General features: G+C 45.5%; 1 protein-coding gene across 2 annotated transcripts in view; it reads right to left on the reverse strand.

Annotated features, from left to right (window-relative positions):
- Positions 1-839: 839 nt before the first annotated feature.
- Positions 840-18,428, reverse strand: part of otud7a (OTU deubiquitinase 7A) — a 38,131-nt gene continuing 20,542 nt past the window's right edge. Inside the window, exons 2-12 of one of the 2 annotated variants that reach the window (XM_071896482.2) lie at positions 17,359-17,544; positions 17,017-17,235; positions 15,348-15,449; positions 14,501-14,628; positions 13,848-13,960; positions 11,993-12,120; positions 11,750-11,899; positions 5,472-5,586; positions 4,672-4,756; positions 3,464-4,248; positions 840-3,352 (exon numbers count right to left, since the gene is read on the reverse strand). In XM_071896482.2, coding sequence (XP_071752583.2) covers positions 2,674-3,352; positions 3,464-4,248; positions 4,672-4,756; positions 5,472-5,586; positions 11,750-11,899; positions 11,993-12,120; positions 13,848-13,960; positions 14,501-14,628; positions 15,348-15,449; positions 17,017-17,235; positions 17,359-17,544 — 2,690 coding nt within the window. In that variant the 3' untranslated portion in view covers positions 840-2,673. Of the gene's footprint in view, positions 4,249-4,671; positions 4,757-5,471; positions 5,587-11,749; positions 11,900-11,992; positions 12,121-13,847; positions 13,961-14,500; positions 14,629-15,347; positions 15,450-17,016; positions 17,236-17,358; positions 17,545-18,428 lie in introns of both variants that reach the window. The other variant, XM_071896480.2, reaches the window with a different exon arrangement.

Consider the following 18,428-nt stretch of genomic DNA (forward strand, 5'->3'; position numbering starts at 1 on the left):
GTGGACTGGAAGGCTTTGGTAACAACTTTTTCATAAGCTAGGATGAAACACTGCGGGCTGTCTTACTGGTCTTTCCTCATAGGCTGCTCCCTGCCTCTGTTTTGAGGATTAAGCCACAATTAAAGTCATCCACACCTACGATGACTAATTAAATGATCACACCTCTCTTTGGATTCACCTAACATCTTCTGAATTCTTTTGATGTGGCGTTCGATACTGTGTTTGTCTTGATGTATGACACACGCACAGCCAACAAGCCCTCACTAGATTTCAACAACACTGGGACAGAGAGTGTAGTTGACATGAACGCACTTGCAGATGTCATGTTGCTTTTTGCAGGCCTGTTTCCCTGTGTATTAGCAATCCTGTCGCCGGTCTCTGGAGGAACGCGGCTCTGGAATGCTGCCCTACTTGGCAGTTGACTCATAACAATCTCAACTCTGTAACCTCAGGCCGATTTTGGTGGGAATTTTCCTCTCGTTCCATTTTCTTTGCCTTATTCTAAAAGCAGAACTCAAGATTAATTACCTTTTCCATTCGTTCTGACCATCATAATAACCATGGTAACTGCCCTATTCTAAAAATTTGGATGGCTTCTTCTGGACGTTGGGTAAGTATGAGCGCCTGTTGCAACTGCCAGCAAAAACTGGGACAGTTAAAGTGATACTCTTCAGTGTATGTTTAAAAGACCACAAGCAAATTCAGTGTTGATTAGTTGATTAGTACTTTCAACTCATTCTGAACTGCTTTTAGGCCTTACCAGAAATTGGGGAAATGTGAAAGGAATATAACATTGTATTGACAAGAAAAAAAGATGTTTATTGTAGTGCATGAGAGTCTCAAAACAAACCAATGCGATTTAATTGGTTCCATCAATTAATATAAAATAGCAAGTTATAAAAACTCTTTCAAAATGTCACCCTTCTAAAACCCTCTGCACTACAATATTGGTTAAACTTTCTTCAGACTGACCATTCAAATTATATCCTCTAGATTTCTCATTATTACACCTCCATACATAAAAAAATGACACAGACACATCATATTTGTAACAATAAACTATTTTTTTTTTCATATTTACATTTGTACCTAATGTGCAAATTAATAATTTAAAGTAGTGTAAAACTCTCAAAGGAATACAAAATCATATCTTACAGTCCTAACATGGTGAGAGTCCATGAACTGGTCACATATAGAAACAAGGAGGAGGAACACTGCAGTGTGTAGAGTAGAAAGACAGAAGCGAACCGAGGAAGCAGTGGACATCCTTGGCCAGGACACACTCAGTTAAGGACAGCGTGGTATATTATCCAAGCATCACCAGAACAAACAGCAACACAAACACTGCGTCTTTACAGTAGTCATGTTGAATGAGCAGAAAGCACTTGGAGGCCCGGGGTTTGAAACCCACTGATTGGTTAAAGCACTGATGATCACAAAAGGCTTGAGGTGCTCTTAGCAGCAGGTGCTTCTTTTAAATGGCCTCTAGATATGTAAGAAGAACAGACAATCTCACGTTGGACCGGTGACACATCTATACTGTAGGTCACCACATAGTGCTAATAGCATGATTGCACACAGTGTTGTGTGTGGGGCAGAGACACGTAATTACACTTCAGACAGATAGGCATCGGCCTGCTTTCACAACCCACAATTCTTCTCACCTAACACAGTTACCGACAGGGTGGTTAACAGGCGACTCAGAGAAACACACCATAAACACTGCATATCTGAGAACCAATTCATCCCATGCATATTATTCAGTGTTTGGCACATAATGTACATTTCGCAATTTAAAACTGCTGATGGTAACTTTTTTTTAAAGAAGTCAGTTTGGCAGTGCTTGTGATATTTAGGAGTTTGACTAAGGTCATAAGTTTGTGATATCTTACACAACATTTTGAGTCAAATTTTGACACACCAGACCCTTGCACCATGGTAAGAACAAAGGTATATTTTACAAATTAGATAGCTTTACATTAGATCCTAATCCAACATTATAATCCATAAGTTTTATTCATTTTTATTCCTGGATTTGAAATTCTTTTACAAAAGCACACTGTGACAATCCTTTACAATGTACAAGACACAGTTAACCTACAGTAACTATCATTGGTGCATAGACAAAATTGGGAGAGGGTGTAGCAAAAATCACCAAATTATTGCTTATAAGTTTAGTATTTACCTCCCATTGTATTTCTTTTGATCGCAAAACAACTACAATTTTTCCACAAACACATTTCGAAGAACTAAGCAGAAGTATTGCATTCAAACTGATTAAAATAGCCAAAATGTTCCCTCCAGATGAGACACAACTCTTTTGTACTCTGAAAAATACAGGACTTTCCCTTACATACAGAAAATACAGCACAGGACAGACTTTTACTCTAAAACAAGTAAAAGACTAAATTCAATGAGACAGAAAACACAAAAATAGCACAATATCTGGCCAAAGCTGCTCACTGTTTCAAGTTCTGCTTCCCCCATCATAAAGTAGTACTCTTTACTAACAAGGGCGGGGCAACAGGGATACAAGAAGAGCATTCTTCAACAGAGTAGGAAAATGTATGCCATTATGTTATGCTAAATGCAGAGTGCAGATGGTGTCGTTTCCTCAGTCTCCTGTGGCCTTAGGTTGGACCAGCTGACAAGTGGCTGAAGTGGCGGTGGTGGCTATGCAGGCCTGTGCACTTTGTTCTCCCGCTCCCTGCGTTTCAGCTCCTCTCTGTAACAGTAGGAGCAGTAGTTGTCTGTCTCTGGCCTGCCATAGAAGGAGCAGTTCTCCCTCTTGCAGCGGCGCTGCTGAAAGCAATACAAAGGGCCTCCAGAGCTCCGCCCTTTGGTTTTGTCTTGGTTGAGCCAGGTGTGAGCCGAGGGGTCCTCGTCAGCAAACTCCAGGCAGTCCTGAATGTCTCCCGCATCGAATCCATTGGTGTAGGTGTGGGACTTGTGTTCACCGGGCATGTTGTAGGAGAGGGGCTCTATGGTGTTAACAGTGCGGACCCCCGACAAGCGAGCAGGGCTGTAACTCTGCGATGAGAGTGTGCGGTTCTGCTGGGGATAGGTGGCGCATGTCTTTAGGCTGCCCATCACTGGCTTGTAGGGGTCGTCCTGGAAGTTGGAGGATTGCACGTTGACATCTCGTAAGTGAATCACGCTGTGCCTCTGGATGGGCGGTGTATGGCTGTAGTGGGCAGACACGGGGACGGGCCCGGGTCTCTTAGCACCAATACTGGGGGAGGAGTAAGGCGCGGGGGCTGGGGCTGGGTGAGAGGCGTGGTGGGAGGTTAGCGGTGGGGTGAGAGGTGGGACGGGGATGGAGACAAGGGGGGCTGCAGGAGTGGGGCTGCTCCTGCCCTGCATCTTGAGGGCCAGTGGAGGTTGTGAGTTGTGGCTGTGGTTGTAGGTGTGGGTGTGGTGGGGCAGGACTGGAGAGCAGCTCTCTGCGGGCGAGCTGTCGGACCTCTCCCTCTGGAAGACACTCTCATGCTCAGGCTTCTTCACAGCCGCCTCAGTAGGGGCAGGGGGCTTCTTCTCGGCCTCCTTCCTCTTCTGCTCCTGCTCCTGGCTGAAGCGCTCCTGGGCGCTGGTCAGGTAGTAGCTGATCATTTCCTCGTGGAACTGATGCCGATGGCTGGTGAGGAGGAGGCCTGCAAAAATGAACTTGCGCTCCCCCTGCATGGCAGCCCGCAGGATGTTGAGGCTGAGTTTGACATCAGTGCTGTATTTCCAGTTGTCAAGGGTTTTGTCCCCCGAGACTCTCCCTGCACTGTCCTGTCTCTCAGTGGGGGAGGAGCTAGAGGGTCTGTCTCTGTCTGTAGGGGAGGGGCTAGTGGCCTTCTCAGAAGAGGTGGAGCTGGCTGACTGGCCCGACTCCTCCTTGCTTCCCTTGGTGGTCTTAGACTCCTTCTTCTTCACCTTCTCCCCTCCGTTCTCCCCGGTACGACCTGAGCCAGAGTTGGATTTGTTCATTTTGCCATGCACAAGGCCACCCAGACCTCCCATGTTCTTCTTCAGCTTGATTCCCAGGGTTTTGCTGAAGCTTCCTAGCTTGTTGGCCACAGAATCTGCCCGGTTCTTGTCTTTGTCCTTGCGCTGCTTGTCTTTGTCCTTCTCCTTGCTGGGCTTGCCGGTGTTGACATTGGAGTTGCTGCCGACAGACTCGCGGTCAGAGTCCATGGACTCAGCTAGAGACTGGACATCCTCACCTGCAGAGGCTGTGGGAGACTCTGGCTGAGCCAGGGGAGCCTACAGCGCGCACACACACACAAACCATACACACACACACACACCCACACACACACACACACACACACACACACACACACACACACACACAGTGAGAAACAAAACAGAGTACAAACAATAATTTCTTAGTGACATTTTCACACCCTCTTGGTGGAATGGACAATTCAATACTTTATCAACAGAGAGCCTTCATGGATTCACAGTATAGTTCAGACTGATGCAAACAAACTCTGCTTTAACTATGTTTCTTAATCAGCATTCATAAATGATTTTGTGAGTTACTGACTGTAAAATTGCATCCTGACATTGACAATAAAACAAAATTGATAGGATCGCATGATTTCAAGACCATCTGGAATGGAGTATCCGTACTGAGCTAAATTAACCATGACAAACACGACACATATGTGCCAAAAAAGTTACCCTTGTTTCAGATGGAATTCGGATCCACGTTACATTCATGTAGTTGTGCAGCAGATTGAGTTTGGCCTCCAGAGACAGGATGAGACTGCAGGATAATATGCAATCATGGTTAACAACAAGCAGTGTTATGGCCACACTTCACTTTTCACATTTGACAACTGTTTTAACCAAATCCTCATGACATTGTTTGATGATTTACTGAACTAAAAAAATTGAATTAGTTAATTACAGAAATTTTAAAAACATTGCATAAACCCCCCTGCGTTCAACCATTTCCACAAAGTGGAACCCCTAATTAACAACTATGCATGCAATGCTTTAGGGGTGAAATGAAGAGATGGTGTGAAGTGTGTTAAGGATTGTATTTCACTGTGTTTATCTATAGTTTGGGTTCACAAAGCTTCATATGTGAATTGTTCATACTGCAGCCTGTTAAAGGATAAGCTAACCCCCTGACTGGCAGGAATGTGAAACAGAAACCCTTACATAAACTCATTCCTAAACCATGGGGCCAATCCAGTGAGGGTGTTTCTGCTTTAGCAAGCCCATTCCTGGGAAACCCTATAGATGACTGACATGACTCACAATTTGTTCTCTGCTCACTCTTTGAAGTGACCTGAGAGCCTGGAGCCCATAAGCAGAGCTAAATCCCCCACAAGAGCCCTGTGTATAGACGGAGAGAGCACCCATGGCCTGGACCTGGCACTTTCTCACTCTTTATGGGACTACTTTGGCAGACAGCGCCTCTATCTCTGTGTCATGCAGTATATCCACTCCCTGTGATATACTGTAGGTCTTACTTGGCTAGCTTGGCGTTGTCGTTGTCGTCCCTCCCCCACTCCCAGTCCCTCCCAGGATCCACAGCGAAATGGAGTGCCAGCAGCTTGTGCTCCGAGTCGGTCAGAGGGATAACAGCTGGAAGAGATGAGATTATCAGCAAGTTAGTCTGGTCTCGCTTTACCAAGGTACACTACAGTACACACTGCCCATGCTCACAAGGCCATCATGGTATCACTTTATCTCCGACACTAGAATAATGCCACGTGTTACTTATCCCAGATGACTCTCAGCATATTATATGAGGGTAAAATATAGGTGTATTCTATCCGCAGAGAAGTGACCATGACCAATGAGTGTCACTCATACTGACTCTCCACATATTAATAGAGCCATACTGACTCATCCAGACAGTGAGGGGCCTCATTCAGCCATGACTCTTAAAACCTTTAAATTGGTTGCTTCTCCCATAACACAGACCCGGTGCCTGTCCTGGTTCACTGGTGCTACTGTACAAGCCTGTCTAGCCTACTGCAGCCAGTCTTTCCACATTTTTACATACTCTTGTCACATAAAGGGAAAGTCTGGTGACCCAGTCTGCGAGCAAGGGCTTGGAAAGGCTTCGTACGCTGAGGTATGTACGCACCAATACTAGAAACAGAAGTGGTGGGAGTTTGGCATGACGACACTACCACTTTGATTCAGAGGAACTGAGTGGTTCTCTCACCTACTGCTGATCAGAGCTGTGATGTGATGATTTGTTTGAGAAATATTGTGCAACCGTAGGCAGCAGTACAGTGTCTGAGCAGAGGCACTGAAATAATTTCATTCATCCTCCGCTGATACGATCTGCTTCTCTGCTGCAGGAAGAGGTTTTCAACACTAATCGCTGGACACAGAACATAAAACAGACACCCACCCGGGTTTCCTCTCGTGGGAGGCGTGCAAGTGTGTATGTGTTTGCGTGTGTGTTTCAATCAGAGTGTAAAGGAGGACTGCTGGACCCTCTGGCCCACCTGACAGCTCTCCTCAGGCTACCTAGTGTGGGGGCTGTTGTCCACATGACAGCAGAGAGAAACAGGCTGCTCAGGCCCAGGACATTCCAGCCTTCACTGTCAGTCCCAGATGGAACATACAGTCTCCTCCCTGCCTCATCAATCCTTTCACTGCCAATAGGCCGCTCTGCTCTGCAGGCTTCATAGAGAGAGATACACCAGCAGCAACGGCCCCTCCTGTGTCACTGATGAAACTGCAAGTCAAATCTTCATTCACACTCTCTTGTGTCTCTGTGTTTGCTTGTGTGTGTGTGGTGTGTATCGTGCGTGTTGAGTGGGAGTCAAAAATAGTGATGATGATGCCTTCTTTTTTCCCCCCACAGAAAAACGGTGCAGCCACACCCAGACTAGTCTGCCCTCTCTGTTGATATGATCACTTCTTTCTATCTGACGCCACTAGACGCTGGGCAAACACATTCCATACCATCAGCAGAGCAAATATATCACTAATAGCACCGCTGAGGGATTGAGCTTGTCTGGAAATTTGTCATCAGATCTCAAGGTTGCCTTTGCGTCATACCTGCAAATTAAAAAGCACTTCACACCAACTATCTAAAAAAGGTATCACTGGTAACACGTTAGCAAGCCTGGCTACAGAGTCAGACACGGCTGCCAGAGACACATGGAAATATTGGCATGGCAGTGCTGAAATCTGGGGGAAAATGGGTGGAGTGGGACGTCTCCTTAAAGAAGTATCTTGCTGAGAACATTTAAAAAAAATAAAAAAAATGCAATCATATGCACAAACACACGAACAGACACAGGCGACACAGAACCAGCTCCCACTCAGTTCCCACTCAGGTCATGCAGCGGGCAGCGGAGGTCTGTGGGGTTGCGTCCCGGCTCCCACGATGCAGCTGTCCTCCCTTCTCGCCATTCCGAAGTGCTGTGTGCGCTGTTGTTCCCATTTGGGCCTGGTCCAGTTCCAATATCTAACACTGCCAATTGAGCTCTGGGGGACTAAAGTGTGCTGTAATGTATTTACTATCCCTGTTGGCAGCCGTGTTCTGCTGTCCTTGAACGACCGATTCCCATAGCATATGCACGGATGACATCATAGCCCGCCGTGGAATGCGAGCTGTGTGCTCAGCAACATAGCTGCTAGCTCGCCTCGCCTCGCTTCGCATCTTTGAATTAGGGGGATGCAGACAGAGAGAGGGGGAGGAAGCCTGGGTGTAACCTGTGAGGAAACAGCTGTTGTAAACGAGGTGAATAAACATTTCTATTTATTTATTTACAGGACCTGACTGGACATAAATATCTTGCATATGTGTTTTTTTTTTTTTAGCATGTGTAAAGTGAGTATCTCAAGTGTACCATGCCTTATTTGATGGAAACAGACGATTATTGATTCTCTTTAGTTTACTCCCTTTAGAGGACAAAGTCACCCATCACAACCTTTGTTCACAGCAACCACACTGAGGCAAGGTTTCCTCTGTACTGCTATTCAAGAACAATTTGTACTGTCTGGAATATGCACAAATTTGAATTCCTGACTTTGGCCACTCTGCACAGCTGCAGATTTAAAGGGCTCAATTCACCACAGTAAACAGCAGTCATGCATATAAACAAGCCTGAGTTTTTTGCCACACATATTTTAACAGCGGAAACATGGTGGTAATTACAAGTGCATCACATTTGAAGTAACACATAAAACAACAACAAAAAAATGTTTTATATCTCATTAACATATTGATATAATTATGTTGACTGCGTGGTGAGTAAGACATTGGATGTCTTTAATAGATAGAGCAGTGAAACCTAGCCAGAGCAGGATGGCTATACCACACTGTTATGTAGGTGGTCTTTGTGTAAAAGACGACCATTTACTTCATTGAAATGGGGGTTAGAGGGTTGATGACGGGATGCCAAAGAAAACCTGGACGTCTTTTGATACTGGGACCAGAGCTTGAAATAGCTCCAGAGTTTTCCGAAGGTCCAGCTCCACTCACAAGTCGCTTAACCACAGGAGCAAAAACAAGCCGATAACAGGCATGGCCAGTGGCGGCTACTGAGGAGCCAGTCATTATCACACAGTAGGTGAGCAGCAGTTGGCTGATAGAAAACATACACTGGGTTCAAAAAACACTTAACTGCTCTTTTGGGAACTAATGTGTTCAAAAAGAAAAAAAAACAGAAATAAAAGAAAGTCCTCATCCTTTGCAGTAACCCCTGACTCTGGTCACCCCTCCCCAGTTGGTTTCTCACCATCCACCAGCCACCATCAATGCAGCCCCAGCAGCCATGCAAGCAGGCCATAAAAGGGGCAGTGGCGTGATGTGTCAGTGTGATTTAGACTCAGGTTACTGGGAGGGACTCTACTATAATCTTCCACAGACAGAGCTGAAGAAAGAGCCAGTATTCTAACCCGGCCTCTGGCACCTGAACACACACAGGCCAGCAGCGCCTCTGCTGCTCTTCACTGGCTGGGGGGAAACTGAGAGCGACCCTCCACCTGAGACACCCACACAGAGGCCGGCCTGTGAAAGGAGTCTGTCTCCTCTTGCGGACGGGAGGAGAGAGGGTTGGTTTGTTGGGGCCCCGGTAGCCCGGGACCCTGCCCATATGTGGTGATGTGGTGAGGGCTGAGGGGCTGGCTGGGGCGACTCTGCCCTAATTGGCTGTGGCAGATCAGCCCTGTCTGTCTGTCTGTCTGTCTGAACCTCTGCCTTTCTGTCTCTCTGGCACCTGTTCAGAGGAGGCAAGGCAAATCTGTACCAGAACAGTGTCAAGGTTACTGATGTCGCCAATATGGCAACATCATACTGTTCAGTAACCCAGGAATACGGGAATAATCCAAAAAGGCAATGACCTGGTCATTCATTTTGAACATTGTGCAGAAACATAAAACTACACCTCTTACTCCATGGGAATGCAGAGAAACAGAACAGCAGATAGTTTTGTGTGTTTGCTGGGTAATATCATTCATCACATGATATATAAATGCACTGAGCTAAGCATATGTGTTTTGATAACATTCTGCAGAGTGACTGCAGACAAAATGCACTCTGATCGGATCAGAGGACACCTTGTACCAGAATGGCTAAGTGCGGTCATGCACCGAGTTTGTGATCGAGCTACTGTGGGTTCTTTGGACATAAGCACCATCTGCTGGACAAAAGGAGAATTCCCTCCGCCATGGTAAAACACCCTAATAAAAGTGGGAGCGCTGAACAATTACGGGCTATGGTGTAGTTTGGCTTTGATGTGCTGCTGGCTTTATGGAGAATGACTTCAGGGCGGGAACGGCAGGTTAGTAATCATGTCTGTCTGCCAGTCTGCTGTGTTGTTGAGACTGCAGCGGCCGTACCCTGCCTTAATAACTAGGTTGGTGTCTATAGGCCGAGAATAGGACCTTACATAGACACACACACCAAGAAAAGCAAATGAGAGAAGAGAAAGAGTGTGTGTAAATGTGTCTGTGTATGTGTGTGTGAGAGCGAGAGAGAGAGAGAGAGAGAGAGAGAGAGAGAGAGAGAGAGAGTTGGCTAGCTGCCCACGCAAATGACAAGTGTGTTCCACCCACTGAGGCAGATACAGAGGAGTGCTGTGACTACTGAGGCTGGTTGTCAAGGAGATCCACTCTATTTGTTACTTAAAGGAACTCCTTGTGAGGATTACTCTGACCTCGAGCATGGGCAATGCATCCCGAATGGGAAAGTTAGAATCTGAATAGGCAAGTATTAAAGCTACAACCAGTAGAATTTGAAACTTCCCCTTTCTGCAGACTGCAGAGAGAAGACATAAACAGAAGATGTGATGTGAAATGGAGAACTGAATCTGTCTGATGTAATTTTGTAGGCTCTAAAGTTTGCATTTTTTTGCCATACAGGTTGTAATCCAAAATCCCTATGGAAAATACGAATGGGATTTGCAAGAAACACCAAAAATAAAGTCTGTGCTATACTGACTAGCCACACTAATCTAGGATATGTGTAACAAAAAAATATTTTTTAATTTTAATTACAACTACATTATCAGTATCTGGTTTGGAATTTATGTTTGCCCAACGCTAATGAAATAGCGCTCTCTCAGCGCGTATTGAGTGATGTTGACTCGTTCAGTGTTTGTATACAATGTGTGTTTGTAACTGGCTAATCTATGTGTGACAAAAGATATTTTTTCTCGCAAATATTTTAGTTACAACTAGATTGAGCAAGCAAAGCAATTTTTGCCAAACAGATGTGGAATTTATATAAATTTGTTGCCATTTAAATTAAATGCTAATGAAACATTTTCGCTAACAGGCTACTATGATACTGAAAGACAGCTAACCAGGGCATAGCTGTACAGTAGAGTATAGTAGAGTGGATCTATTCTTCTTGACAATACATGGTGAATAATGTGTTTATCCTGATTATTTCAGGACTGTAGTAACTTAAACTACAGCAACAGTTGATGCTCCATGCTACAAACAAGTAGAGTGAGGCAGTCCTCTTCCTGTTGTGGTTGAGACTTCTCCTTTGTGCCATAAGTCCGTCCTGCACATTTCCCTCAAGTCGTACCCGACCCAGGGACACAGAATAAACACAATAGAAAGCAACACCTAGAATAAACCAATTTTCCCCACGATGGTCTGATTTTTCTACACCTATGCTATCAAAATTAATTTAACATGATAATATTGAGGTAAATGTTGTACACATAGGGGCTTTAGAAGTCAGTCACCACAACAAAAAATCAACACTCACTCTCCGTAGCATAAAACAAAATCAATACAAAGGTGCTCTACAAAGCACCATAAAACAAACTCTTACAGAAGAGGCAAATGCATAAAAACCAGTTAGACACCTACTGTAGCAAGCCAGATTTAACCAACAGTGGCAGTACAGAGAGAGTAACTGTACACAAAACAACCAGGCTTGGTCAATGTTCAGAAACTAAGGAGAAGAGGCCCGCTGTCCACTTTCTCTCTCTGTTGGCCACTCCCTGGTTCCTGCTGTCTGCTGGCCTGTTTTAATAATGGATCACAGGTAATTAGACGGCTGTCTCATACATTATTCACCTCTAGAAGGACAGGCAGACCACTCTCCCTCTCTCTCTCTTTCAATCTACCCACTAACTTAAAAGCAAAGAGTGAAACTGCCTGACCATTGCACATTACGAGAAAGGTGATATTTTATATTTTTTAAGAGCTGGTCAGGAAATCCCAAGAATTTGGTGCAGATCTCATCAGCTTTCTCTATCAAGACTGTATGTGACAAGTGTGTCCTGGCTGGGCTCTGTGATGATGGACCGTTGTTTACCTTGCTCACGCTGCTGGTCTCTCTGCTCCATGGACACCAGGGCGGAGAAGTGAGCCTGGTCATAGGCCAAGACCAGGGGGGAGCAATGGCAGCGGCTCGGAGGCACCTCCAGAGGCAGATACAGCCCTCCGAACGGGATGGGAGCAAACGCTGGAATTTGGGCAGAACAGCATCTTTAATCTCAGTCAACTGCTTATGAGATCCCATGCATGCAGACGACGAGTGAGACAACATGCAGACTACCTTCTCCTCCTGAGTCTCTGAGCATAGTGTCAGCCACCACTACAATCGGCCTGCGCAACACGTGGGCCAGCACAAACACATGGAACTCCTCCAGACTCTCGTAGACCGGGTCCTCGGAGTTATCCACCCTGCAGGAAAACAACACACAATGCTGTACAGGAGCTGGGATCATGGGATACTATGAGAACAGGTAGTGACTGACGGGATCACATCTACCTAAACCCAGAATAATAATAGTATCTGTTAGTATCTGTCAATCATGTTGCTGCATAATTGGATCTGATCAACTTGGATCCGTTTTAAGCATTGCCCTCAGGCTAACTTTAACAGTAAAGACTACAACGTACAAAGTCCCATCTGTTCATACATGTGTTTGAGAGAGAGAGAGAGGGAGAGAGAGAGAGAGAGAGAGAGAGAGAGAAGCAGAGCAGAGCTTGGGCTCAGGCATGCAACCATCAGGGGACCCGGGGATGTGCAACAATTAAGTTGTCAACCGCACAAACAGCCACGCTGCCAAATTCACTCTAATGAAGAGCCTCTTAATATGTGAATCCCACTCATCCTATTTAGGGGCTCATCGCACACTAGGACCATCAAACATCCCTAACCTGATTACTGTATTACAGTCAAACTCAATGAGAGGTTAAAACCACCAGACTAAATCAGTAAATTATACTCCTTAATGGGATGTTTTCAATGTTAGAGGTGGTGGGATTGGAAAAGTCGACACTGTGAATACGCTGTGAATTACTATTAATCAACAATGTCAAACTGGTGTGTTATTTTCAGCTGCTGCTGTCACCCAAAACCACAAAGGAACAGTCTTTGACTGTTGTGTAATGAGGTTTGGCAATAGAAATTGCACATTTCACTTTGCAGTCAACACTTTATAAGAATCTATAAGAACGGTAATTATTTGGCCAGTCACAAAACCCGACTGAGAATGAATGACATTTCAACCCACAGCGAGTATAAGTTTTTCCATTCTGTTTTAGACCTTTGACTGCAGTGTTCAGTTGACTGTCATCTTTTCTGTTCATTATTGTTTTTTTTTGTTTTTTTTCACCATATCAATCAGCTTGTGTGTGAACAAGCGTGTGTACTGTATGTTTATTTCAGTGGAAATTGAAACAGAGTACACCACAAGGTTTCTGTGCGTAGGAGGAGGAAACCAGAGTTAGTTTCCAACCTGCTTCTCTGACCTGAGATAAACCCACTCACACACTTGTTTATGCAACAGGGGTGAACACAAATCACATCACCTGCTCCAGCTAAAAGTAACTCTGCTCCGCTGCTCAGGGTTGACTATCACACCAGAAATGATGAATACTGAAGATAACCAGTAGATGGCAGAGTGTCACATGTGAGCTGCAACCATGTTATTAAATCAAGGAAACAATTTGAGAGAACTGCAGTGCAAGTGAGAGCAATGGGTTTCCCTGACAAATCCATCTCAGTGAAAAGGTCAGGGTTTTCTTTTTTTTTTTTTTAATTGTAAAGCCTTCTGTGGTCACTGGCCTATAGTGAGGTTTGTAATGCAGGGCGGTGTGATGCGGGGTGAGAGGGCGAGCAGGCAGCCAGTCTGAGGACATTGATCACAGTGACACCCTGGGGACCCTCCTGTCGGCGACTCATTCAGGGGCAGCGAAAAACCAATAGTGCTCTCTGATCTCTCCAGCGACTTGTGTGATGTTGCACATTTTGCCTTTTGCTGCTCTGTTTCCCTCTGTTTATCATATACAATGATTACTGAGTAAACCTTGCTGGATTCTGGTTAAAGTAATGTAATGTGTGTTGTGTCTTGGGAACAGAGATACGTGTGTGTGTGTGTGTGTGTGAGAGTTCAATAGCTTACCCTCCGCTGGTGTTGCCGTTCTTAGTGAGGTGAGTGCGTGGTTCACTGGAGGCCAACTTCAGTAGCTCATTCCACTCTCTCTCCCACTCCTCCTCAGTGTACACCAGCCCTGACTGTACACACACACACACACACACATATAGGAAAATGGAAATTCTGGTAAGCACGTGCTCATGCTCACCCACATAATGTCTATTATTATTCCACTTCTGTACTTCCATCTACATCTACAAGGTTGTTTCCTGAAGCTCTGTACACCCACACATGTAGGCACTTTTAAATACATACATACATCTGGGCTAGCTCTTTGCCTGACCTATCTTTAATAATTATAATAATATAATAATAATATCTTTAATACTTTAATCTATGGATATCAAGAGAAGGGGGAGATAATGCAGAGGATTTGACTGTGTTAACACTGCTACCAATGTAGGCATCAAAGAAAGAAATGGATGAAGAAAATGAGCAGCTTTTCCTTGCGGCATTAATCCAAATATGGGACCGAGGAAGCTAAAATCAACACTTATTACCAGAGGCTAGAAGGGGCTGGTCCCTCGCTGCTCATATGGATTTAATAATGTGTCATTAGCGAAAGAGTGGAAGTGATGCATTTAGAAGGTGCAGCGTGGGAAGATGGACGCTCTCCTGACCTCCTTGTTCTGCTGGGTCTGCTGCCATCTCCACCTCCTCTTCAGAGCCGCTCTCTCAGCTCCGCTCTTCATCATGGTGTACAGGGACTTCCTCAACATCAGGTCTCTGTCATGGAAGCCCCACATCCCTGATCCACACACACACACACACACACACACACACACACACACATACAGTCATTAGTGCATGTTAGGATGGAGGATGTATGCGACCAAAACGGCACAATAACATCATAATAAAATAACATCATAGTCATGCCATAGCACATATTTAAGACATGAACACGCTTGTCGGAGGCACACATGGGCTGAAACTCAATTCTCAACTGCTTCAACATACATAAGTATGTTGATTAATCATTCTGAGACGACCTCAGCTCTTCCCTTCATGTCTAAAAATGCCTTTCATCACTCATCAAAGGGCCTTAGTTGTCTGTCAATGCAGATTACATTAGGTCTGGTGCATCCATCCCCAGCAGCTCCTCTCCTGCTCCAGCACTCCTCCCACTGGGGAGTCGGCCATCTTCCTCAGCCTGGCCCTAGATAGGCTGTCAGCCCCGAACCCTGCAGCTGACGGTCTCCTACTCTCTGTAGGTCACTTATCTCCCTCCCTCCCTCCTTTCCATCGCCCCCTCGCCCTCCTCCTTTCTCTCTCTCTCTCTCTCTCTCCTCTGGATTCAGCAGCTGTGGCACGGAGCTGACGCTGTTAGACAGCTGTGACACTGACTCATGTACATCGCACAGTTGTTCCACGTCAAGCTGCTTGCTGAATGTTTTTTTCAAGGACTGTTACATTACACCAAATATCATTGTAATATATTAAGGACTGTATACACGAGTAGCTCACCTAAAGAGGCAGCATGCAGCAGGCAGTTCCCGTCCCCAGTGGTGGCCAGGGGAAGCAGCTTCTTACAGCTGGTGCACATGGTGGACCACCAGTTCAGACGACCTGCACACATGGAGAAAACAGTCTTGGACAGGCTGCATGCACCTTAAAGATGAACTCTGCCTGTCTGTAACAAGGATGTCTGGAAACGTTTGGTACAAGTAACAGAAAGGAGTTCATAGATACCAACGCACTGCTTTCCGTCTAGCAGTCCATGTTCTTTTAAATGACTCATATTCAAATGTAACCTAATGTCTCTCAGTCTATCATTATTGGAGCATGTACAAATAACGGGCCATTGAGGACAATTAGCCAGCGAGCATAAGCGCCTTAATAGCTGAACATTGTAGGCAACGATTAGCACGGCCCATATGCTTGCACCCACCCTCAAATGCTCAGCAGTCTCCCCAAAACAACTCTGAACGTCTTCCTCCTCCATACACCTCCTACAGTATCTCCAGTTTCTCCTCCCCTGAGCCTGGCTCCATCGCTCCCCTCCCACAGCACTGCGTCCCTGAGGGAGCGAGGGCTGCCTCACGGCCCCGGGCGCCGCACGCTGCTTTGCTGCATGCAGCCTCACTGCTCCGAGCCCGGGGTGATCCGAGTGCATCATTTATTTAACAACAGTAAACACAGAAGAGGCTCTGAATGATTTGCCCCTCAGTGTAGATGTGCTCGAAAATGCAGATGCTTTTATTCTGTCTCCCTTAATTTTATTTTATTTTTTTTAAATCTTTTCCCCCGTTCTGGAAAGATGGCCACATGTTAATTCCCAGTCTGTTTAATGAATGATGTTATATTCATGAATCCCCCACATAACCTGTAAAGCATGACATGCACTATCACAGTTTAGATTCAAGCACCCATCCCAGATCAGGTGGAGTGAGGCTAAAAGAAAACCGGTTGTTCCACTTTATTTTACCTTTACTTAATTACAGAGATATTTTTTATATGAATGCCTCAGCTCTGTATCTTTACAAGCAGTTTTTGATGGATACAATTTAGATACAGTTTATCATGGTGCTGTGAGATTTGTTACAACAGTAAATCCAGGGCTGGCTGGCTCAGTCAGTGGTAAACTTTTATTTATAAGCCTTTTTTTTTAGGACAGCTTCTCTCTAATTTATGCATTTATATAACACAGGAATGTGGAGGTCAGTATAGTTTATTGGCCCCAATATTCTGCTCAGTTGACCATCCCCAAATCTTGAACAGAATTAGGTGAGAAAGCCTTTGTGGTCTCTGGTACCTTCTGCGTGGAAGAGCCTGCTGAAAGATTTGAAACTTCACTAACTAGTTTCTCTCAGTGAGTTCAAAGCTTTAGCTGGAAGATGAATCCTTTGGGAATTGTGGATGCTTTGAATTAGTTTGTTGTCTTGCTTCCAGACGATGGTGCGACTCTGCTCTGCTCTCTCTCTCTCTCTGTCTTACTCTCAGTTTCACTCTCAGTCTCACCGTCTATTTCTCTCTCTCCGCTATTGACTTGCACTGGTGCTTGTCTGAAGTTTCAAGTGCTGCTGCTGCATTCTTGGCCAAGTCTTCTAAATAAAGATTACATTAAGATGCATAGGATCCTGTTACATATGCCAAATCAGCAGTAGGATAGTATGTTATTATCTATAGTACTCACCAGCCTGTTCCAGAGCCATCATGGTGGACTGCTCTATGAGGTCTCTCTCTATGAAGCTCCTGAAATCCTCACTGTAGACACTGAGGTCTGGCAGCTGGAATGTGTAGATGGGCATCTCAAGAGGGAACTGCTCGCTGGTGCACTCGCTGGCCACATGTAGCCGTGCCAGGGAGACGATGGCAGAACTGGCGTGGGAGATGCCGCGGGACAGACGCTTCTCTGGCGGGGAGAGGAAGGGAGATTGGGAATGGGAAAAGACAAATGGGAAGCCATCAGAGTCAAAGAAATACATCTACAGAAATGTCGAGGCCATCGGCGGAGGTAATATTGCCGTGTTGCTACCTTGTGCACTGTCCTCCTGCTTCTGCGCACATGGCCTATCGATCTTGCTGACATGGGTGGGTGTGTCGCGTGTCTCCGGCTGCTTGTAGTAGCGGCCCTCATTGAAGACCTGCGGCAGGTTGGCAGTGTGGACCTGCCTGAGCTCCTCATAGTCATTCAGAGCAGCACTGAGGTCCCAGTTTTTACCTGCAGAACACACACAGACAAAGGTGTGGTTGATGGCCATCTGACAGTGAATAGGAATATCCAGAGATAAATATTTCCACTAATAATCTACTGTAACAGCATATGTAGCCCATATGGCCCATGTAAAATAAAGTAACGCAGTGCTTTTGTCTGAGGTTAATACGCTGCATCATAAAGAGAACGGCTAGAGGTTGGGCGGTGCCAAAGAAATGAAGATTGTGAGGTGAAACAGATCCCATAACAAAGTGACAGCAATATCCTGATGTGCAGGAGAGACACAGACCCACAGACACAGACACACCCACACATTCACACACACACACACACACACAGTTGTCTCCTCTGGGTGCCGTCTCTCTGACAGAAATCCCTTCCAGGTTTAGGAGACACAAGTCAAGCCTCGGTCTTATTATAACTCAGTGGGCTGACGCCACAGGAACTAGCTGTGCTTCATAAAGCACACATTAACACCTACGACTACATCAAAAACATCTAGGAGGCAGAGACGCAGCAAGTGTGCGCCTGCATGTAATGTGAGCATGTTTGTGAGGGAGGGTACATTAATTCACTCCCTGTCTAAGAGACCTAGAGGAAGCGGTCTTCTTTCCTCCAGACATGGCCTCGGCAGTCTGAAGCTGAAACCTGGCACCACTCATCATCGTCAGTCGCGTCAATCAATGCAAACCTGATTCCGCCTTATGGATTTCTATGCTTTAGCTGCTCGAATCCGAGAATACAATTCAAGGTTCAGCATCGCAGCCACTCAGCACCTAATGCATCGTCTTCACAGGCTGCTAAACATTAGCCTTCAATCAATGCAGCATGTAAAGCATTGTTTCAGCCTTGTTAATGTCCGACTTGCTCCTCCATTTGAAGCAAAAACA

The sequence above is a fragment of the Centroberyx gerrardi genome, chromosome 4 (assembly GCF_048128805.1).
Source record: "Centroberyx gerrardi isolate f3 chromosome 4, fCenGer3.hap1.cur.20231027, whole genome shotgun sequence".
In the NCBI taxonomy this organism is placed as follows: Eukaryota; Metazoa; Chordata; class Actinopteri; order Beryciformes; family Berycidae; genus Centroberyx; species Centroberyx gerrardi.